The 25,240-nt window shown below is 29.9% G+C and overlaps 1 protein-coding gene across 8 annotated transcripts in view; it reads right to left on the minus strand.

Moving 5' to 3' along the window:
• Positions 1-25,240, minus strand: part of LOC126745451 (ATP-binding cassette sub-family C member 4-like) — a 40,203-nt gene that overhangs the window by 4,683 nt on the left and 10,280 nt on the right. For all 8 annotated transcript variants that reach the window (XM_050453300.1, XM_050453305.1, XM_050453303.1 and 5 more), the window contains 12 exons: positions 20,632-21,112; positions 9,936-10,046; positions 8,584-8,760; positions 8,120-8,279; positions 7,843-8,065; positions 5,688-5,983; positions 5,300-5,639; positions 4,768-4,983; positions 4,488-4,717; positions 4,203-4,427; positions 979-1,126; positions 498-922 (listed from right to left, as the gene is read on the minus strand). In XM_050453300.1, coding sequence (XP_050309257.1) covers positions 498-922; positions 979-1,126; positions 4,203-4,427; positions 4,488-4,717; positions 4,768-4,983; positions 5,300-5,639; positions 5,688-5,983; positions 7,843-8,065; positions 8,120-8,279; positions 8,584-8,760; positions 9,936-10,046; positions 20,632-20,705 — 2,625 coding nt within the window. In that variant the 5' untranslated portion in view covers positions 20,706-21,112. The remainder of the gene's footprint in view (positions 1-497; positions 923-978; positions 1,127-4,202; positions 4,428-4,487; positions 4,718-4,767; positions 4,984-5,299; positions 5,640-5,687; positions 5,984-7,842; positions 8,066-8,119; positions 8,280-8,583; positions 8,761-9,935; positions 10,047-20,631; positions 21,113-25,240) is intronic.

Consider the following 25,240-nt stretch of genomic DNA (forward strand, 5'->3'; position numbering starts at 1 on the left):
TGAATAGAATCTGAGACCTTTTAGATGGAAGTACAGTAGTGAGTAAAGAAGAGGACTCATCTGGATTAATCAGATGGTTCCAGTTGATTTTACAGACGATTCTACAAGTAAAAAAGTGGCCTATAAAGTGTAAGAACCTTCTCCTTTCCTAAAAATTTTCTCGCAGCTGACTATTACATTAACTGAATCATCCAGTGTCTGTATTATCCTCCTGAAGTGATTTGAATTCCTATTCTTAGTACTGCAACTGTTGAAAATTTTCTGGATCTTAAGCTTCTCTCATTCCTTTTTCATTCAACCTAAGAGTTTAAATCAGAAGTTGCAGTGCATTGGTGAAGTAAGAGGATTAACTTCACCAGGAGGAAAAAATTTACTGTCAGTAAAGACATGATTGAAGAAAACACAACATTTACTTAAATGCAAATAATCAAACCAAACTCGATAAACACCTTCTAATGTATAATTCGTTTCCAGTCAGTAGACTAATTTTGACTTACCTGTGCTGCATCCAAAATAGCTTTTGGCAGCAACTCGTCGACTGAGCCGATGTCCTTAGAAAACCTATTGAGAATTCTGCCACCTGGATTAGTATCGAAAAATCTCATCGAGGCTCTGATAACGCTATAGAAAATGCTGTCGTGCAATTTCTGAGAGCTGAGCATGGCTAGTTTGTAAAACAGCATCGATCTAGTTAAAGCTACCAAGAACAAACTGATAACTAGGGTGCCATATATGTAAATAAACGTGTTTCTTTCCCAGTCGTTGACGTTGAAGTAGAAAGGTGGAGGAGGTATTAATTCGGGTTGGCTGCTATTAGTTGAAGTAATATTCCAATTGTCTCCGTTAATTGAGTTGACCGTCAACTTGTACTCCTCGATTTTAACCCAGAATGTAACGTAATAATCGACTCCCATGGCCAAAACTGAAATGGGGCATTAAATGAAGTTTTACGGAAATTAGGTGAGTTTATTAGCTTACCTTGGGCTAGTATATAAAGAAGGCTCACCAGTAATACAAAACAGCAATTTCCTCCAGCAAAGAAGTATTTTAAAAATAAATTGCCTTTCACTTTTCCCTTTGACGATTCTTCTTGCAGGTCTTTTAGTTTAATTTCCTGCTCACGTTCCTTAAAAATAATTAATTATTAAATTTGCTATTTTTGTCTCTCTCGCACACACACGATGTTAAATATGTTTTTCTCTTGGGGATATTCAGGAACGCAGTACTAATTAAGATAAAGAAATATTAGTCCAGTAAATCATTTTTGTTTAATAGTAAAAAGTTATTTTTATGAATTAGTGACCAAAATTGTAACAAAGCATTTTCTGGATAAATTAGACAAAACTATTTACTTCTTATAAACGTTTCGAATTTAACTTCAGGGATCGTGTTAAAATTATAAGAATGCGTATCAAAGACATAGATATGCCATTATATGGCTGATATGCAGATTTAATTTTGCGCGAAATATTAAAAAATTTCAAATAAAAACCATTTGTTTAGCAGTGCTTACATTAATTATTAAATTTACTAAAATATACCTTTTTTAAACTTAAAACAATCATTCTGAAGTATTGAAGTAAGCAAATGTAACTTTATAACAACTTTCCGAGGAGGTAATTTAAAGGTCTTTAAATATTGCAGCAATATATAAAATCTATTATGCATCAAGTAAATTAATATTAACTCAACATTCTTGAGTTAAATTTATTATTTCTTAAATGTTGTAATAGGATGTTCACGAGTTCTAGAAAAAAAAGGTTTACACTTTTGTTTCAATATCATTTGTAGTGGTTATTTTTGGTTTTTAGAATGTTAGGGAAATTGATTATATGTATTTCTTACCAACAAATTTACAAAAAATTCTTGTAACTCAAAAACTTTTTGAGTTAGAGTCAATTTTGTCTACCAAGAGCAATGATATTTGAGGTTTTTGAAACGCATATTACAAAATTAAGATTTTTATTCTTTACCGAATATTTCAGGCTATAACTTGAAAACCACTTGGAATATTTTCATAATTTATTCACACTTATATAGCAGGAGCTCTGAGCATGGATATAAAGGTAGAAACGTGATTTTAGGTTAAATATTCAAGTAATTAGCGCAGTTTTGGTTGGGGCGTTTTTTTTGCAAGTTTTATGATCCAATTTTCACTTTCTTTGAGGATATTTTCACGAAATAATTGGAATATTTCTAAAAAGGTTATAGCCAATAAAAGGGCATTTTTTAGTGACTAATTTTAAAGCAGATGAATTTCTGTAGCTCAAAAACTTTTTGAATTAGAGGCAATTTTGCTTACCAAGGTCCAAGAGCAATTTTACTTGAGGTTTTTGACACGCATATTTACAACATCCAGTTTTTTATACTTTGGCAGACATTTTTAGCCATAACTTGGAAACCATTTGGAAAATTTTCATAGTTTTTTCACTCATATATAGCAGGATTCCTGAGGATGGACATGAGTGTAGAAACGTGATTCTGGGTTAAAGATTTGCGCGGTTTTAATTGCGGCGTTTTTTTTACAAATTTTCTAATCCAATTTTCACTTTCTTTGAGAATATATTCACAAACTAATTTTTAAAAAAAATTTTAAATTCTAATTGATATATTCGGTTTAGGGCAATAAAATGGGATTTTTTACCAAAAAATTTCATATGTAGCTCAAAAACATGTTGAGCTAGAATATTAATCATTTCATTGATTTTAATTTCATATAAAAGCTGATACATTTTTTTTACCAAAAAGGCCCTTACAAATTTCTTTGAATTTAATTAGGATGCCATAAATAACTTACGTTAAGTTTGCTAATTATGGATTCAATACAGATGGGATAAAAAAAATTCTAATATTATCTTTGACTATAATATTTAATTATCTTGTGTTAATCAATTATATTAGGAAAAGAATATATCCTTAAAGTTTCCAAAGTAACTCCAATTCACAAGAATAGTTTTCTAAATGATATGAATATTTATAGGCCAATTTTGATTTTATGAATTTTTCTAGAGTAGAAAAAGTACGAAAAGAACAAAGTTGTACCTAAAAATTAGGTACCGCAGCGTTTCGAAACTAATAAAAAATTTAATGATAAACAATTTAATTATTAATGGAATAAATATGCCAGTAAGTCTGGAATTGGGCTTATATTATTGCCATATTCCAAAAATATCCTATTCTGAATTTTACTGAATTTACCATTCACGATTAATTTATATTTTTATAAATCTCTTATTTAAAACAGATCCCAGATATAAAAAAATCACAAGCCCAATATTTAAATGAAAATAGATCGGTACGACACCTGACGAGAACAATACCACCAATTTAGCAATATCGAGTTACTTATTTGCAAAAAGATTTCTTTGGCGTATTTACTAAATTTTCAGGTATTATTCTTTTAACAATACAAAAATGTCACTATTAGTAAGTTGTAGTGGTGCCTCATTAAAATTATTAATTTATTTATCAGTAATAAATTAATTATTTAAGTAATATAAGTGTAACAACTAACATTTAAAATACTGAATCAATTATAGTTAAGTATTTGGGTCAATATACAAAAATAGGTTGATACCAAGTAAAAATTAATTTAAGCGACTTATTGCTTGACATAATTATTTTTTAAATATTGAAGCAAAATATGCAGAAAATGTCTACTAACGCCTTAAGGTTTGTTGAAATAAATTTTTAAATGTTAACACAACAACTAAATTGTAACATGTATTTAAAATTTGGGCTAATGTTCAAATGAAGTTTCTTTTATAAAAAATTTTGTCAAATTAACCGTTTTTTAAACGACAAACCTAAAAAATGTTGATTAATTTTTCTCGGTGCATGTATACTATAAAAACTCTAAAAAGACTGGACTAAGCCGCTCAGATTAAAGGGAATATATTATCGTAAGCAATACGTTGTGTCGGGTCTGTTCAATATTGATTTTTTCGGTGTGGTTGGGTTGGATGAAAAATGATACCAGGAACATCTTGTACAACAGAGTTAAGGAAAAAATACACAGAATGTGCTTAGAACTCTTGTTTTGAGACTTTTATGAAATAATAATGGTTACCAGCCTCTGTTCGAGAAAGTTATGAGAGAGAATAATCTATTTTTCAAAAAACAGCTTTTGCATCACCTGTGAGTCACCAAAGGTGAGATAATTTTATATATCGATAATAAACTAAAAATTTATATATGTGTACCTCCTCTGAGTCATCATCTTGTTCAGCTAGCATAGCTTCTGGTATGCTTAACTCGCTCATAGCGCTAGCAAGAGACTTAATACTTTTAACTGACATTTTCCTATCTTTCTTACTAAGTTCCAGTTTCGGCTCCTCCGTTAATTCCGGCTCAGCAGTTAATAGCTTAGCATATAAATTATCACTCTCGGATAATTGCTTAAAGTTGCCCTCGTTTTCAATGCGACCCTAGGAAATTTTTTAATTTTTTATTATTATTTTTTTTTATACAAAAAAAAAATCGCTTACATTATTTAAAATTATAATATGATCAGCATCTTTTAGATGGTGCACTTGATGAGTCACCAGGATCCTAGTTTTATTATAAAGGTACCCGTTAATGCATTGATCGTAAAGATGTTTAGAAACGTGTATGTCCACAGCGGATAAAGGATCGTCCAACAAGTAAATATCCGCGTCCCGGTATATCGCTCTGGCTAAATTGATTCGAGCTTTTTGGCCTCCAGATAATGAGGCACCTAAAAACCACTATTTAAACGCATTTCCACCTATTGATTATATTACTAACCTCTATCTCCGACGATGCTCAAATCTCCCTGAGGGAACTGCTGGAAATCCCTCTCCAGAGCACATGCCTTTACAACATCGTTGTATTTCTTTTTATCATATTCGGAACCGAAGAGGATATTTTGGCGAACGGTTGCTGCGAAAACCCACGCTTCTTGAGAGGCATAGGAAACCGTACCGTTGACATCTAATTTTCCAGAATCAAGTTCCAGTTCACCTTAAATTAAAATAATTATATAACTTGTTCGCTTACAAATGCAGACAGCAATCTGATTGAGTGACCTAAAGATAAGTGGTCTTTTATTGCTTGAAATAAAATTAATGCTACTCTCATACATAAATCTTAATTATATCTGCAAAAGTGTGCTGAATTATGTTAATAATCTTCATACTTCATACGAGATAGAAGTAAGCATGCGACATATAATCGAGTAAAAACTTTCACTAGGTTAAAGTAATTTATGTTATTAGCTAATTACATTGAAACTTTACTAACTCTAAAACTTGATGAGAATGTAGTGTGTTTCTTTTACCTAATATCGTCTGCAGCAAAGAACTTTTTCCGCTTCCTACAGGTCCGATAACACCAACCAACTGCCCTCTGTCCACTACAATATTGATGTTCTCCAACGCGTTATCTGATAGTCTAGCGTTCCATTTTACTGTTAAGTCATGAAGGTTCAGTAAATGGGCATGGGTTGTGTACTCGTTGTTATTCTGGGGTAGTGCCAAAGAGGAAAATTCGTCGTTGAGCATGAATTCTTCCAGACGTTTAATGGCTACGAATAGTTCGGCGATTTCTGAGATCCCTCTCACGAACATTTGAGACATCGTTTGAGAAATGATGTTTAGGTAAGACATTATTACAAAAACCTAAAAATTATTGATGAGGTTTTTTTTTTAAGTTATTTGCCAATTTACCTTTGAAGCAGTAATGGGTTCATTTGACAATGCCACAACCAGTAAAGTGGTAAATAAGGCCAGTCTGGTGGTAAAAATATTGAAGGTCATATAGAGTCCTCTTACGTACGAAGATTTAGTAATAACCTTTAATTCGACTTTTCTAGCATACTTTATCAACTTGGCAAATGGTTTTTCCCACGCATACATTTTAATTACTTGAATGCCCGATAATATTTCGTCCATAAGTCGCACCCTTTCGTCTGTTTTTAGAGCGGTGGCTTTTCGGTAAATTGCAGACAGTTTACCAGTATAACCTGAAAAAAGAAATCTGGTTTAGAATTCTTTTAATAAATTTATTAATATCAAATAATGGTTTATTTTATTCCACACTTTTGGAGGCATTTTTCTAATATTCTAGCCATTTGAAATAATTTTTATTCTTCGGAATATACAAATTTCACATGCCTGGAATATTTAAAATATTATTTCAAAAGAGTGAAATAAAATCAACAATTATTTGAAATTTATAAAAAATTTAAATAATTTTTTGGTTAAAATGGAATAATTGTTGATTTTATTCTTATGAAATTTAAATAAATTGAAGAATAAAAATTCATTTTTTCAAACCTAAAAAATACCCCGAAATATTCCATAAATTAAATATTCCATAAATGTCAAATATTTTTTTAAATTTTCTTCCACCTTTTAAAGTCATTTTCCTAATATTTCAGGTATTTAAAATTATTTAAAATACCTTGAATATTATGAGCATGTCTCGTTGAATAAATTAAAAAATTATTTAAAAATTATGAATTAAAAATTTTTCATTGGTTATCCAATATTAAAAGCATGAAATGCTTTTGAGATAATTTTTTAAATATTCCAGGCATTTGAAATAATGTTTGTTCCTCGGCTTATTTAAATTTCACCAGCCTGGAAATTAGAAAAATTACTTCATAAGCGTAAAATAAAATCAACAATTATTTGAAATGTATAAAAAATTAAAATAATCATAAAATGAATTTGAATAAATTGAAGAATAAAAATTCAGTATTTCAAACCTAAAAAATGCCCCCAAAAGCCTGGAATATAATAAAAAATATCTCATAATCAATAATTATTTAAATATTCCATAAATGTCAATTTTTTTTTGCATTTACTTCTACCTTTTAAAGGCATTTCCTTAATATTTTAGGCATTTGAAATTATTTAAAATTTATGGAATACTAAAATAATTATTGGTTATCGCAATATTAAAAGCATGAAATGTTTTTGAGGCAATTTTTTAAATATTCCAGGCATTCGAAATAATTGTGGTTTTTCGGTTTATTTAAATTTCACCAGCCTGGAATATTTAAAAAATTACACCAAAAGAGTCGAATAAAATCAACAATTATTTGAAATTTATAAAAGATAAGTAAATAATCATTGATTAAAATGAGATAATTTTTGATTTTATTCCACGCTTTTGAAGGCATTTTCTTAATATTTTAGACGTTTAAAATTTACATAAACTAAACAATAAAAAATTATTTCAAATGCCTTGAATATTAGGAAAATAAATTAGAAATTCATGATTTGTATAGATAGTTGCGGAAAAAAATCTTATGGTGTAAAAAATTTCGAAATTTAGACTTTTTTCCCTGCTAAATAGGTTTTAATTTTTTCGACCTGCAACAAAATTAATTTTGTACATAGTTGCACAAAATCACACAATATTTGCACGATTTTCTTTGCAATTAAAGCCTCTATAATACTCAAAACTGAAATAATTATAATTAAAATTACCTTATAATAAATATATCAGAAATTTAGAAACCTTTACCATTTTAAGGCAAAAACGATATAGTTAAAAAAATTAGATAAAAGTAAAATATACTAAATCTAATGTGAAAGTATTTAGCTCAGTTTGAAGTAGGTATATAAAAACTGGAGTAATGCAAGAATATTCGTATTCCAGAATAAGTAACTCTAGCGCCATCTAAAAGTCGTGCTTCAAAATCAGAATTAAAATCACTGGATCTGAAAAGGTAAACGGTCAACAACAAAAACATTTTCACCTTGTATACCGTAGCGCCATCAACAGTCAGCGTTGTAAAATATGAATTAAAGTAATTACTGTAAAGCTACTTCCACAGTAATAAAATATGCACTTTCCTAATGGAATTATTACCTTGAATGGGAACCACCACAAAAACCGTTACTATTCCAAGTATCCCCGCCCATCCAGCATCGACCCACATAAAATACAAAATTATGATGGTCGTTAACGGAGATACCCACATGTGATGAATAAAAATTGTTACTAAATCAAATCTACTGACGTCGTTTGAGAGTAGATTCACTATTTTCCCTGAGGCCGTTTCTCCAAGTGCTGTCTTGCTTAGACGTAAGGCCTGAAATATGTTGATTATTTAATTTCAACTTACACTTAAACATAAATACCTCACCTTTCTATAAATTAGAGCACAAGAAGCAGCTCTGACTCTCATACCGTAGTGAAAAGCGTTCATGATGTACTGATTGTTCAAAAGAGCGAGTAAAAAGGTGCATAGTGACATAGCTCCGGCGTACCATAAAGCGTCTGTTCTTGTCAGATGAGATCCTACACTAAAATAAAAATTTGTATTAATTAATCAGGAAAATAAATTGCACACTAGCAAATGGAGTTGAAAATAGCCGCGAATATTAGCTGTTGACTGGTGACGACATCTCAGTTTATTTACTAGCAACAGTCTAGCTATATAGTATATAATTGGCGCGATTTTTGAATCGACATAAATAGTAAATATTTGTAGTACTCTTTTCAGGTGAGTTTTACCTTAGTTAAGAATTTAAAAAATGCCGGTTATATGCCCCAGACAAAGGGTAATTTTTTGTAGTACTAATATAGCAGTAGGGATTTAATACTTACCGAAAAAAGTCCAATAACTGTCCTAATACAAGAGGCTGTACGAGTTGAAAAATCGACATAAGGACAATATTAATTCCCAAACTAGTATACTCCGGCCAAAAGGCGACAATTAGGGCCACCAAAAGACTCGCCTTTTTCTTTGTATTTTTGTCTTTTTCATATAGTTTATTCCATGCTCTAAAAAATAATAGAAACATAGTATAGTTTGTTTTAGTTCAATTAATAAAAAACGTGATTTTTAAACATTTAAACTACACCAAAGTTAACAAAACTAAAGGGGGATAAAAACCAAAATTATAATAATTTCCAGTGACGATCCAAACATAATCAGTTAATTAACCATATTATATTATATTTATTTTCTTCCTCTAGTTTTGAATATTATTAAGATTAAGATTATTTTGTTGAAGTATTTTGTGGATACTATATTGTGAATCTTAGAATATATATAATTTTTATAAGTCGCTTTTAACATAACCTCGAAATATCCAAAATAAATGTAAAAAGAATTTTTTCAGTTTAAAACTAGTCAAGCCATTCAATTCTTTGTGAAAAAATTTATAAGAGACTTTATATGAGTATTCTATTTAAACTTAAATATTGTGTACTATTGCTATAGAGATTCGCTTTCATTAATGAGAAAAAACGTAAAAAATACACATAAAAATTATTCCAAATATCTAAAAAATGCTTGCAAAAGGTTATAATTAAATAAAAAATAATCTGATATTAGTCAATGATCATTTTATTACCACATGAATTTTAATTAAATTTTAACTTTATTTCAGGCATTTAAAATATTCATTAATTTTTTTTTTGTTCATTATAAATCTCTATATATTTTTTTTCAATTTAAATTGTTACAATTAGAATGGACTGTTCGTATAGCTATGTATTGAAAATTTTATTGTTCTTTGTTGTTTATTTTCTTGTATTTTATTGTTTTTGCATTATTTATTCATTTGTATATTTCTAATTAGTTGGCCATAATTGACACTTAATTGGTTATTTCGCTTAATATCTATTTAGAAAAAAAATCCACCACCAACTCAATTTATCTATGAAGAATTTCCGAGAACCTAAAACGCGATAACAGTCATTTATCTAATGGCTGGATGTAATTTAAATAAAACCATATGTGCCTATTTATTTTGCATACTATAGAGTTTGCGATAACTGCTTAATTTATTTGCTAGAATCAGTCTAAATTTCGCGATAAGAAACTGATGATAGTGATGAAAAAAATGCAAAATTTGCCAAAAAATTTAGATTATCTACAAGAATAAATTAATTGTTACTATTAGTTACTTGATATTGTTATTAATCATATACAAATTTAAATTATTTCTTACCTTTCCAAACGGTCTCCTAAAAGCATACTCCTGTCGCTCTTGATTGGATTATAGAGGTCGTCTACTTGTAAGGTTTTGGAGTAGCCCTTTTTAAACATGCCAAAAGTATACCTGTAAAATATTATTAAAAAAACCTTAATGTAGTAACTATGAGCATGTAAACAATCTCTCCTGGTAAATAATTAATTTACTGTCAAAGATATAACGGTTCTTTATTCCGCTACCTATTTGATCACTTACTTTACAAATGTATGTGGGTGTGGCCAATAAGCACTTGTAAAGGAAACTTAATAGTTTATCTCCCCTAGAAATCAGCATTAAAAAATCACACTGTATATAAAGTTTAAGATCAATGGTTAAAAATGGCCGCTAGGAGGCCAATTGACAGTTTAGTCGAAGTTCGCTTCGGAATATTGGCGCGAGATTCAAATCACACATAAATAAATACGGTGTAAATAAATGTTTCTAGTAGTCGTAAGTGTGCATCGAGTGTTAGGCACGGTAAAAATTGCCACAATATGAAAAGTAAATTTAGATACTGGGGTCAGAGATGTAAACGGTTTGGTAATGAGGTGGATTTAAATTGGATTTTTGGAAACTAAATCTAAGCTTTCAACATAATAATTAATTCAAAAGCATGTTTATTCAACTCACAAAGCCTAGTATATGGATTTTCATATTCATCCTCATAGGAATATTAATAAAATGAATGTATATTTAGACCCTATTGATATTTTAGCATTTACTGATATAGAATTAAAAGCGAGCTTTAGTGGGTCCAGACAAAATTCCAGCGTTTCTGCTTCCAGTTATTTTAGAGAAAATTGAATTCTAATAGAGGAAAGTCACTTTGGGAGCGACTTGGGCTTAGAGCCGAATAATTTATAACGTATAGAACAATTTCCTTAATAAAATGCAATTTAGCTTTAGCAGTTTTTGACAAAATTGAGTTGTTCTAGAGAAAAGTTTGTTTTCAACGGAAATTGTTTTATTTCTCTCAGGCAGTTGAAAATGGCTTTTTTGATTGGAATTTTCCTGCAATTCCACTGGGTACTACCTCAAACCCTTAAAATTCAATTATTTCTTTTAATTTTATGCATAATATAAGTGAATTTGATGGTCATTTCTTTTGAACCAAAATCTTACGAAAACTGTATGTTTTATTAAACTTTCAAGCAGTTAACGTTATTTTTTATTTCTTCTAAGGAATTGAGAACAAAATTTTCCATATCTTTTTTAAACTAGCGCAAATGGGCATTATTGTCACCTTTTTAAGTGTGAAATTTAATCAATTTTATTAAGCACTCTATTGGCAAATTTAAAGATTTTACAATAAAAAAGTAAACGTATTTCCAATGCAAAAAAATTAAATTACTAGTTAGGGTTCTGTAAAAATTATTAATCATTTATTTATTGTGTTTTCATATTTCTTTTTTATAATATATGAAAATATGGCATCTAATTACTACCGTATCGTATGGTAAAAGCGCATTTCCGAGGAACTATAAGTAAAACCAGCAAAATATTTCATTATGTTTTTCATTTGTAGTTGTAGTTCCCGATAAGTGATTAGATCTAATAAGCAATTTATTAATTAAGTACTTTAGTTGCAAATTTGCGGTTTTTACAATTAACGAAATTCAAATTTTTTGTAATGTGACTACAAAATACTCACCTAACTAGAAATCGTTCAGTTTATTCATCCCAAATGCAATATTTACATTTATAAACGCATCATTTTTCTAATACAATTATGATGTTTTTTATTATTCAATGTATAAGCAAAATTGTCGATATTGGGCAATGAAAGAAACTTGACAATGTAAAATACTACTTAATCTTCAGCTATTTAATTAATAATTCAAATAAAAAATATGTATCGCAAATTAAAACAATAAAGACGTATTAATACCATGTTAAAGTCTTTTTAGCGCGTGGGTAGAAAAAATAAAGGAACGGCCGATGATAATTTAGAACGGCATTAAAATCAACCAGGCATTATCGATACAATAGCTATTATAAAATAGGGATTAGGGATCAGGTTTTGCTGCACAACACGAATCGAAAATACGTTGATACGACTTTATAATGTACACCCACACACAAAAAACGCCGGTAGACTCTTCTTTATTATACTACCACTAGGGTTAGTTACATTTGAAATAGGACTCCTTAGTTTTTCAATTACGCTTTATATTTACACAAAAATTTCCATACGGCATATCTGGCCTTGGATCTCGCTATAATAAACCAAAAATAACAAGTAAAGCCTCAATTAAATAAACGATGGAATCACCTGCGTAATTACGATTATTTAAACGTATTTCATGACTGTTTATTTAAATGAGTTATCTGTATGCTTTGCATGGAAGTTGCTGTCGTTAAATATTACCTGGTCATTGCAGACAATGATAAGTCTTGGTATGAGGTAACTCGCGCAACACAAGATTTGTGTTGTATTTGGTTTACACCAGATGTATATTTTTGGATGAACTTCCACTAGAGATATCTGATATAAGTTAAGGAACTGATTATTATGTTTTATTCACATTTAACAAGACGGTTTATTAGAAGTTAATAATATACAATTATTATTTCCTAATAAGTTAAACGTCAATGAAAAGTTGTCTATAAGAAAAAAAACTGTTTTTTTCTCAAAAATTAATTATTTCACTTAAAAAAACTTAATTTTCTTGATACCTTGTTTTCAACAAAGGTTCTTTGACGTTTTACTAAAAAACCTTGAGGTTATGTCAGAAAACTTTAGATATAAAAACTATAGATTTTTCTATCACCTATCATTTTCTTAAAAAGCATTTTTCTCTCAGGCAATCATTTTCTGCAAAAAAACCGTTTTCCATTAAACTACCCTTAGCCCCCCACCCACCCCACACAACTTACCAGTAAAAAAATTGTTTGCAAAAAATCATTGTTTTCCAAAATAATGCGCATGAATAGCAGCTAGTTTCGTCAATATCTAATCTTATAACACAGTTTGTTTATTTAAATTTGATATAATTACATATAAGTGTATTAATAAATATTTAATACAAAACTATGCTATTAGATTGGACATTATGGACGAAAAACGGTGATTTTTCAAAGGAATTTCATCCAATATTTGAGGTGTCATTTTTTTTAAATACCGTAGATTTCTCCCTTTTGTAAAAAGAATCGTATATGATATACTATTCTACAGTTTAATATCTTGACCATATACGCTTGATAAATATACCAAAAATCTACTAAAAAATCGTTGAATAAATATATATTTAACGATAATAATACAATGTGTTGCTTAGGAATATTTCGGGTAAACTTGAATTACTTGTCCACAGACAAACTTAAGATAAGTTACCCTAATTTAAAGCGTGAAATGGCATTCTGTTTTTACACAAAACAATTCTACTAGGAAATGGGATACCCTTTCTAGCAGCACTTAAACACATGTTTTATGTGACAGTGCCAATTTCCGTCAAGTCATTGACATTAGCCGTATGTTAAACCTAAAGATGAATTATGATGTTATAGAATTGGCAGTTAAATTGGCTCCGTTGGTACTAAAATAGTTTTATTTCTTTAGAGGCAGTACCTCTGCTTGTACGTAATGATTTATTGCCCATTTCTATTTAAAATGATAAAATCAGGAATATGGATGTAAAATTCAAATAAAGGTCTTAGAGCTTAGAAAACTCTCCGAATAGTTGTGAATTTATAATTTAATAGCATAATAATAATGAATGTCTTCATTTCAAGATGAATAATACTTCCGTAAAATATGTAAAAAATTACGGTTTCCAAAAGATCCAGAATATACGTTTGCATTTTGGTACATGGACGTTTTATTGCATTTGATTATTCTGTACATAATTTCCATAAGATCCAGGGAATATAACATAAAAATGAATGTGAATGGTGATGTAACAATAAGTGCAAAAGTTCACTTCACCAACACTAACCATAGGTTAGACAGGGCTTAAAAGCACTACATACTTCTTTATACATTAAATCTCCTTTTAATTGTATTTGGAAAACTGTAAACCCTATCTGATAAAATATATTTAATTATTATAATCTTTGATGGAACATAAACACACTAGCACTCGAAAATTTAACATAAACCAACTGATCCACGTAAAAAAGTTCTTTAAAGGCTGATTTACGAGTGCCATAACTAAATGTGTGTGTGTTTTCCTAGGGTTGGCTTACAAAAACACTCACTGAAAATTTATTGAAAACCTCTTCAGCAAGTCTAAATATTGACGTATGTGATGTTGATGTCGGACTTAAATGACCTCTTTGTGCCTTTTAGGCTTTTGAAATAATAGATGTTAAACCGCTTTTAAGGTGTAAAAAGATTCGAATTTTAAAATAAATTCACAACGGTCTAGGAGGAATATGCTGTATTGCTATATTGTTTAAAGAAAAGAAATCACCTTGAGAGAATAATAGATAATTATGAGTCTTCCATGAACAATTGATGACTATATAATAATTTTAATATCTAATTATTTTTTCGCCCTTTTTTTCCATATTCCATAGTAGTAGCTAAAAAATATTAAAATTGATTTAACTTGATTGCACTTAATTACACGACTACTCAAAACCAAAAAATAATTAATTAATATTTTTCTTAATAAATAATAATTAACGCCGCACGCAAGGCCTGAATTAGCCACACCGGTATATTTTTTTTCATTTAAAAAATGGCCGGGGCTTTTTAAATTTACTTATACGTTTAAACGACTCACAGAGTATTATACACCAGGAAGCACAAAAAAGTTGAAAAAACTAAACACGTAATACACTCGTTATGCACTTATTATCACTCGTTTATTTTTCTGTAAACCATAATTTCTATAAAAGTTTCATCGCCTGTCAAAATAAATTTAAAGAGAAATCTTACCCTTAAAGGATCTGTCTTTAGGTAATCGATACTTTTTTCAACTGGACTGAAAAAATATTGTCTAATGCCGACATGTGTCCCATAAGTTTCCTTTCTAAAATATATGGGTGACGAGTGATCGTTTTTTAGATAATGCGTTCTAGGAAGGGTAAGAAGGACACCAAAGTGGCTCTTGAAATAATAATTAATTTTCGATACCCCGATAGGATAACATAATATATTAACTCGTTGAAATGATAAATATATTCACTCTAAAAATGTATTAAATTAAATAGCATTGGACATCTGATAATGTTGGTTTGCTAATTGGAGCAGCCGTAATAAAATGCAGTCTATATACAGTGACCTATAATGGCTCCTCTAGATTTCTCTAGGGGTGTTTAATGAAAGATCTTTCAAGCATAATTGAATATAATTGAACAATTTCTTTGTGCTTGATTTCCTTTGCCAGCCATTAACTGGTTTTTGATTACTTATCAGGGCTACTCTTTATTTCATCCCTTTCTCACCCAAAGTCTGAGTTTGCCGGACCGGTATATTACGAACACTCCAGAAGGGTAAGTAACCTAATGCAGAACTTACTTCGGCAAGTATAGTCAACTATATGATGGGAAATAAGAGAAAAGGGCACGACGTAAAATTGTATTTATTTTTTTTTAAGCGAAAACCATGCGTCGGACAAAAAAAATCCAAGAGATCAGGAGATTGAGGATTTTTAAAATAATTTTTATTTAAAGAAAAAGCAGTGACGTAGTATTTTTTTTCACTAAAAATATTCGATAGAAGACCTGTAGGGACGCCACTGGCAGAGAAAATATTTCTTTTTGCGCATCAAAAAATGCGTCTTGATGCATGGAATAAATATATCAAATTTTATAAGAATATCTACAATATTGTTTAAGTTATTATTAAAAAACTGATTTTTTTTTAAACTTTAACACCCTGTATCTCAAAAGTAAAGACGTTTAGGACATACGTTTATACGAACTTTTTTCTTAAAATGAGTCCAGGAATCACACCTTTAAATATTAACACGTCTTTAAGGAACACTCTGTATAAATGAGGATCGGGATAAATAAATGAGAATTCAACTTTTTCCCTATTTTCTATATCATAGTTTCATTTTATTAATAGCATCTGAATCGTTTGGAAATAGTGTTTTTTGGGCATAATTGGTCTAATTATACCAGAAAAATATCACGTTATTCCCAACTTCGTCTAATTTTCAAAATGAGATAGGAATATTTAAATGACAAATTCAACTTTTACCTCTACTTTTTATATCATGGTTTAAAAGTCTGCCCGTTTGAAGGTCTCTCTTTGAATTTATAGAAAAAGGTCCAGGAGCTCCTTTTTAGGGATTTCTCCCATTGCTCCTGTTACATAAACACAATTCTTTTTAAGGTTCAAAGAATACTTTGTAGATTATCGATTGGATTGAGATCTGGGGAGTATGAAGGCCATAGCGTTGATATTTATTTAATCCAAGTCAACGATGTATTCCAGTGAAGATTTTGCATTTAGGTGTGTTCTTATTTATGTTGGTTTTTCCAGAGACTATTTCAGAACTAAATGTGGGAAAAGTTTATTTACCCAACGACATCGGTGAATAAAACCAGCACATTACAAAAGTTTGTACTAAAAAAAATTAAATAAATATAATTAATATAAACTAAATAAATATAAAGTACATATTGGCGTTTTACAGGCTAGCCCAGGTTTTTTTCATCACTATTTTTAAATATATTATTTTAAACTACTAAATTCGTATTATTACTGCTTCTTTAAAGCTTAATCTCCTCATAAATTAAAGATATTCTTAGGACGGACGAACAGACCATCATACAGTCCGCTCTCGAAATCTATCTTTCCGACTTCCTACTTTGAAATAATAAAAGCCATGCACACAGGGTGGTTTATTTTTGGAATTTTAATAGAGCAGACACAAAACGCAAACGGTACTTTCTTTAACCGTTCCGGATCGTTTCGGTTTTATTTTATGGGGGGCATTAATAAGGGTACGTGCGTTATAAAAAGAGATTAGGAAAAAGGTACGTTTAGTGGAAGATAATGAAAGACATCTGGATTCTTTTAGGCAAATACTGTCTAAAAATAAATGGGATATGTAAACATTATTAGTCGCCAATCAGCAGCCAAATTTTTAATCATGTAATTTAATTCTTAAATGAAAAACTATTTAGATATTAAATTGCATCGCATTTTATTTCAATAATAAGCAACAAATCTATTGTCTCCATAAGTTTATGAGTGATAGCAATTTTTTATACTTCCTAGTATATAATACGCAATTAGTAGTTTAAACGAATAAGTAATTTTAAACAGGCCATTTTCAAATTTAAAAAAATATATCGGTCGGGCTAATTCGGGCCTTGCGTGTGATAAACAATATCTCAACCAGAGTCCGATCTGTATGGAAATGATTGGCGCAAATTGGACTTCTAAGTTGCGTGCGGCGTTAATTCTTAACGAACGCTTAGATTTCGCTTATTGACGTTAAATAGGAAATATTAACATCGAACACCTGTTACCTAAATATAAATTAATTAAATGGTATTGTAATTGTGGAGGAAATGATTGATTTTTTGTGTCATTAAGGGCCAACTGATCAAATTATTTTGAACGTTTATTCGCTAGAAATGTACAAGAATTAAGCACAATAAGAATATGAGGATAATGTGACAAACAATAGCGATTCAGTTGCTACTTAAATAATCAAATGGAACCATTCACTTGGCAAAAATATTTGTTTCTTCACGATTAACCATTGTCGTTCTCTCTTCAACTCAAGGCTTTGTATCATAATTTTAACAGAAAAATCATAATCTGTTGCACGCAAGATCGGAGTTCGCCAGACCAGTATATAAGAGACAAAGCCGGTTTTCTTTGTATGAAAAATTCACTTCCATTGGAAAATAATTGTTTACCGTGAATATCAAATATGAAGACAATGAGACAAACAATAAACCGAAGGAGACTCAGTTGATACTTAAAAGCCACTATTCAAAGACCATGAAGAATTAAGGAACTAATTAAACATTTTCGTTCTCTCTTTAACTTAAGGCTTTACCTATGATTTTTCCGTTGTACGCAAGCCCTAAGGTAGCCAGTCCGGTATACAGGGTGTCACAGAATAAGATGCTGATCCTTAAGGGTATTAATCTTTTAAGGTAGCTTTATGAAGAAAGGTTCAAATAAATCTATGTTCTAAACTTTTTAACTTTTAAGCTACAGAGGGTCGAAAGTTCTCACCGTTCTTGAAAGGTGAGCGGTAAAAAATCCAAAAAGGTACTTTTGACCCCCAAATCAGTATAAATGTCCCTCAGAGATCCAGAATTCATAGACGATCGCTATAAAATGATGTCTCCTGTCTGTAATTAGTCTAGTCGCGTCCAAAAAATAACTTTTCCAGAAGATCCAGAATGTTATTGAAAGGTGAGATGCAAAAGGCACTTTTGACCCTCAAATTGGTATAAATGTCACTCAGAGATCCAGAATTCATAGACGATCGCTATGAAATGATGTCTCTTGTCTGTAATTGTTCTAGTCACGTCCAAGAAATTACTTTTCCAGAAGATCCAGAATGTTACTGAAAGGTGAGATGCGGTAGAATATCAAGAAAGGCACTTTTGACCCTCAAATTGGTATAAATCTCACTCAGAGATTTAGAATTCATAGATGATCGCTATGAAATGATGTCTCCCGTCTGGAATTAGTCTAGTCGCGTCCAAAAAATAACTTTTCCAGAAGATCCAGAATGTTACTGAAAGGTGAGATGCGGTAGAAAGTGAAAAAAGGCCCTTTTGACCCCCAAATCAGTATAAATGTCACTCAGAGATCCAGAATTCATAGACGATCGCTATGAAATGATGTCTCTTGTCTGTAATTGTTCTAGTCACGTCCAAGAAATTACTTTTCCAGAAGATCCAGAATGTTACTGAAAGGTGAAATGCGGTAGAATATCAAGAAAGGCACTTTTGACCCTCAAATTGGTATAAATCTCACTCAGAGATCCAGAATTTATAGATCATCGCTATGAAATGATGTCTCCCGTTTATAATTAGTCTAGACGCGTCCAAAAAATAACTTTTCCAGAAGATCCATAATGTTATTAAAAGGTGAGATGCGGTAGAATATCAAGAAAGGCACTTTTGACCCTCAAATTGGTATAAATGTCACTCAGAGATTCAGAATTCATAGACGATCGCTATGAAATGATGTCTCTTGTCTGTAATTAGTCTAGCCATATTCAAAAAATAACTTTTCCAGAAGATCCAGAATGTTACTGAAAGGTGAGATGCGGTAGAAAGTCAAGAAAGGCACTTTTGACCCCCAAATCGGTATAAATGTCACTCAGAGATCCAGCATTCATAGATCATCGCTATGAAATGATATCTCCCGTCTGTGATTAGTCTAGTCGCGTCCAAAAAATAACTTTTCCAGAAGATCCATAATGTTATTGAAAGGTGAGATGCGGTAGAAAGTTAAAAAAGGTACTTTTGACCCCCAAATCGGTATAAATGTTACTCAGAGATCCAGAATTCATAGACGATCGCCTTGAAATGATGTCCCTTGTCTGTAATTGTTCTAGTCACGTCCAAAAAATAACTTTTCCAGAAGATCCAGAATGTTACTGAAAGGTGAGATGCGGTAGAAAGTCAAGAAAGGCACTTTTGACCCTGAAATTGGTATAAATCTCACTCAGAGATCCAGAATTCATAGATGATCGCTATGAAATGATGCCTTCCATCTGTAATTAGTTTAGTCGCGTCCAAAAAATAACTTTTCCAGAAGATCCAGAATGTTATTGAAAGGTGAGATGCGGTAGAAAGTGAAAAAAGGCCCTTTTGACCCCCAAATCAGTATAAATGTCACTCAGAGATCCAGAATTCATAGACGATCGCTATGAAATGATGTCTCTTGTCTGTAATTGTTCTAGTCACGTCCAAGAAATTACTTTTCCAGAAGATCCAGAATGTTACTGAAAGGTGAAAGGCGGTAGAATATCAAGAAAGGCACTTTTGACCCTCAAATTGGTATAAATCTCTCTCAGAGATCCAGAATTCATGGACGATCAGTATGAAGATACAGATGTTTTTATTTTTTTCCATAATAATCGCATGTCGGACGAAAAAAATGAAGAAATCAATTTTGCCCTAAAATTAATGCAGACTATAAAAATAGTTTTTATTTTACGGCAAAGCAGTGGAGTAATTAATTTTTTTTTTAGTATTTAGTCGTTCTTCGTTCCTGTACGGACGCCACTGGTTAAACTTTAAAAAAATCTCCTACATGGCTGTTGATACTTGTTGAGGGTATATGCTAAATTTTGTAAACATATTTAAGAAATTAATAAAGTTATGATGAAGAAACGATTTTTTTTGTTAAGATTTTAACAGCCTGTAGCTTAAAAGTTAAAAGGCTTAGAACAAGTGAGAACAATGTAAAAATAATTAGTTGTTACTTAAATTCCATTTAAGACATTCCAACATTATCGTTCTCTCTTTAATTTAAGACCTTGCCCATGATTTTTCTGTTGCACACAAGACCTGAGTTTGTCAGACCTGTATATGAGATACGCATGCGGTTTTCATTAAACGAAAAACTCGTTCTATGATCAGATTGAATAAACTCTTTTAAATGTTGATTTAAATTTATTCAGCTTTCAGTAGTTGATTTTGCTAGCGTTAAGCTGACTGATTGTTTTCAAATTCTTAGTGTCAAAACATGTCAACACAAAATTTACTTAAAAATAACAAATAAAATACTTACGTAAAAAATAATATTCCAAAAGGGGTGGACTTGTCCCTTGGGTTCGGATTGACATTTTCCTTTGTAAAATCCATGTTTCCTTTTTTATTCTATAGTCACCGAAAATCTATCGGCGTTCGCAAAATGACTTAAACCCCACTGACTTTTAGGTTGTCTTCCACTGAAATCTCACCGAATATTTTAAGCTCACGTATTTTTAAATGAGGTATTTTTTCAGCCGATAAATCTGTTTGTTTTTTCTTTCGCCGTGTATAATTTCACTTCGGGGTCTGTCTGAAGATTTACGAGTTCTGAGAACGACTAAAACCCGCAGGAACACAGTGTTAAAGTTTTTATAGCATGCAGGTATTTTGTCTTGGACGTCGTGTTTAGGTGCTCCTTATACGTTTTTATTTTTTCGATTTATTCGTCTCTTTGGCAGATAGAAGACGGAGATCAGTCTTTTTGGTTTCTTGCTTGCACAATATTTCTTCAACGAAATCTAGAAAAGAAATTTCAAATTAATAGTAGTACTATCTAAGACAGCGTAGGTAAAGATCTAGTTTCAGGCACTAGTTGTTCTGTATAAGTGAAGTCTTCTTTTAACATGTAATTAACATTATATTGTTTTACGATAAAGAGGTATTCTAAGGATCTCAATAAGCCGGAAAATTAACTTGTTTATTAAAACTCACTGAATCGTTTTCTTCATGAATAGATCCTACTTAACCGTCTATTATAAATTACTTAATAAAACCAGATCGGCTGCAAAATCTCTAATAAATGTTAAACAGATTTTCTAAAGATTTTATAGTGAGATCGGGTTACCCGGAAGAAGGCTCGATTTAGTTTAAAAATGTGCAGCAGAAGAGATATTAATTTTAAAATGTTTTTATTAAATTCGTTTAGTTGTATACCACATATAACAAAAAATGGTCAGTTATTGAGTTTTTCTTAATAAATTTAGAGTTAAAAATAGTTTATTTATTGTAACTGGTGAATCGTGTCCATTTAGGTTATGCCTATTTAGCGTTTGCAGTATGCACAACTGGATAAATTGTTCGAAAAGCCAGAGTAGAGTTAACCGGGAAATTATTTGTAACTTTCTTATCAAATCTGTTAAAAAGACTTCATAAATTTTTATTATAGATAGTAGGAATGTATTCATTACAACAAAAGTTCTTACCTAGTAAAATAGAAATGTGGTGTTGTGTCTTTATGGATTAAAATATTACTTTTCTAGATATCGTATGCTAAAATTAAGTTATTTTTAGGTAGCTTATGTTCCACCCGCTTACGTTCAAATTACATAAAAGTAACAAAATATTTAGAAAGTAAATAAAATGGAGAAACCAGAGAGTCTTGGAACTTGCTAAAAAAATTATTTAATTTTTTTTTAATTTTTAGACGTTAAATGCTCATATTTCTAAAACCAGTGAAGTTAGAGGTTTGAATATTAAAATACAGACTCTTCTAAGCAAATTATTAGATACTATGTCAGCATTTTTTCGAAAAAAAAAATTAAAATAGAGAAATTATCCTTGGAAGTTGATAAAAAAATTATTAAAAAAAAATTAAATTAAAAGTCACAAAACGCTTATATCTCTAAAACTAGTAAAGTTAGATATTTGAAAATTAAAACATAGATTCTTCAAAAAAATTATTAGATACCTAATTTAGTGTTTTTACCAAACATTGTTTTAAATGTCAAAATCAGCCTTGGATGTTGATAAAAAAAATATTAAAAAAAAAATTAAGTTTTTAGTCACAACAGTGTCATATCTATAAAACTAGTACAGTTAGAGGTTTAGAAATTGAAACACAGATTCTTCTAAAAAATTATTAGAGACTAATTTTGGCATTTCTTCGAAATATTTTTTAAAATGGAGAAACCAGTCTTGGAAGTTGATAACCAAATTAATTTACAAAATTAAAATATTTAGGCACAAGACGCTCATATCTTTAATACCATTGAGGTTAGAAATTTGAAAATTGGAACACAAACTCTTCTACAAATATAATTAGATACTTCTTTTAGCATTTTTTCCAAAAAAAAATTAAAATAGAGAAATCAGCCTTGGAAGTTGAAAAAAAAATATTTAAGAAAAATTAAATTCTTAGTCACAAAACCGTCATATCTCTAAAACCATTAAAGTTAGAGGTTTGAAAATTTGAACGCAGACTCCTCTAAAAAAATTTTTCTAAACACTTTTTAAAATGGCAAGTTACAAAAAACAAACTTTTTTGTATACAACGTCTTTTAATTTTCTCCATAAGTTATAGTCCAATACAGTTAGATCGGGCGATCTAGGTGGTCATGGGGACAAACTACCCCTTCCAATTTGCTTTTTTTTTAATAGTGAATAATGTTTGTAAAGTATGCTTCTTTAAAAAATTTGTAATAATTTTTTTTAAATGTTTTAATATGTGTGACCAGGATTTAAGAAAAAACAAAATGAAGCTCTTTAATATTGTTAATACTATGGGAAAGTTCCGAGTTTAATAGTGCTAACTATAAAGGATGATCTTTTAAAAATTAAACGTCAACAACATGATTAATTACTTTCGTAATTACAATACCGAACAAACACCAAATTTTGACAAAAATAAATAATTAATTTTTATTTAGAATGTGTAACATAGAAAAAACCATGAAAAATACTCTTTCTTTTCTCACCTTAACTTCGTTTGTACATAAAACGACACCCCTGGACATTACAAGTTACATCAAATCAACATTTCTACACAAATATACCGACGTTGTCATATTTATATTATGGTGAAACCTTTATAAGCAATAAATATTAAAAATCAAATACAATCGAGCAACAAATAGCCTGAATCTTTACATCATTTTATCCTGAGCACCCTGTAAATATTTAAGCAATGTTTAACAATATTTTTTAACAATATATGCATCTTAATCATTTTTTTGTAAATGGTGAATAGTATCCATTTAAGTTATGCCTATTTTTTATTTTATTTGCTTTAATACCAGTTATTGAAAAAATAAGAAAACAAGATATTTACGAATATCGTTATAGCAAACTGATAAGATATTTGATTGACTTAATTAGATTTAAAAAGCACCGACAATGATAACGATTTTATTGAATGCTATTAAAAACTGTGATCCGAGTATAATTCTATATATCTACTAATAATCGATTTAAATTATAAGTAATTGATATTGTGTTAAGAGACATTTTACGTAATTGGTTTATTTGCCTAATTGAAAAAATAGCTCAATAAATTATGTGGTTATTATAAAACACTTATGTATTATTTTGTGGAAATCTTTGGGTTTAACGCAAATTTCAGGCTCATTGTACGGAATTATATAAAAGTATTGACCCACCTATTTATATTTCCTGTATTATTTTATAAATTAACAAAGTCAAATAGAATGATCAAAAGAAATGATGGTTTACACAGCTGTTATGTAGTTCAAGGACGCCATTTAGGAATTTTTTCTCTTCTAGGGGTCATTTAGAATTTACAGTTTTAATATGGTTTCGTATAGATCATATCTTTGATAGTGTTTTAATGGCCTTTACTCTAACCATAACAATTTTTTTTAATAGCAAATACAAAAAGCTTTAAAATCGTTCTCATACATTATTGTGCAATAACTAGAAATTTTATGAAGGTTATTTGAAGGTGTCTATATAAATATCTATCGAGAATTTTTCGCTAGATGTATAATATACAGGGAGATATTTCATGCCTAAGAAAACAGCACTTTTGATAACTTTATTGAATTATACCTGTGAATTTAAATATCTATGTATTTATTTATATAATTTGCATGGAATGATAAATATTGACAAAAGATTTATTTTGTTGGCATAATGGTGGTAAACAATCACTTGTAAACGCTATTTAATGGCCAATTAATAGCCAACAATTGATCGCATAGATGAGGTTATATGTTATAATTCCTTTATTTGGGGAGGATAATTTTATAAACATGTACTGTTTTAAAATCTATATTATTTATACTTAATTGCAATAAAAACTTTAAAAAAATCAAAATTAATTAATCTCTAGGTTACGGTTCAATCAGTTAAGTCATTTCAATTAAGTCATCGTAATATCGTTTAGCCATAAGAAAAACTCATTGCGTGACAACAACATACGGTTATTATCATCTAAATAATCTGTATAGAAAATACAACCATCTAATATAATTTTTTCAAGGTCTGTTACATTTAGTAAATATAGACTTTGATAGGTTATAATTGCCCAGGAATAAGCTTTGTCATGAAATTTTGTATGGTTAAAAATACTATCGTGAAATACGCGATAGTTTAATTTATTTTATTGCAATGACTAGACAAATTTGTGGTAAGATATAGATTAGTATAGTCACTCAGTGAATTTCCCAAGAATAATAGATTGAAAGATTTAGTCTAAGGGTATTTAAATTCTTCTTAGGTTATGTTCAATAAGACCCTTTAATTTTTTGAATTCCTTTAATTTCTCGAAAGATTCCTACTAAAAAACATCAAAATTATTATAGTTACCTCTTTCTATTAGAAAGACTCATCCCATTCAAAAATTATGGGGTAAACCTAGATCACTTTCAGAAACCAGGTCTAAATGATGGTTAACTTTTTAAAATTGATAT

This window comes from Anthonomus grandis, chromosome 16 (genome assembly GCF_022605725.1).
Source record: "Anthonomus grandis grandis chromosome 16, icAntGran1.3, whole genome shotgun sequence".
NCBI lineage: Eukaryota > Metazoa > Arthropoda > Insecta > Coleoptera > Curculionidae > Anthonomus > Anthonomus grandis.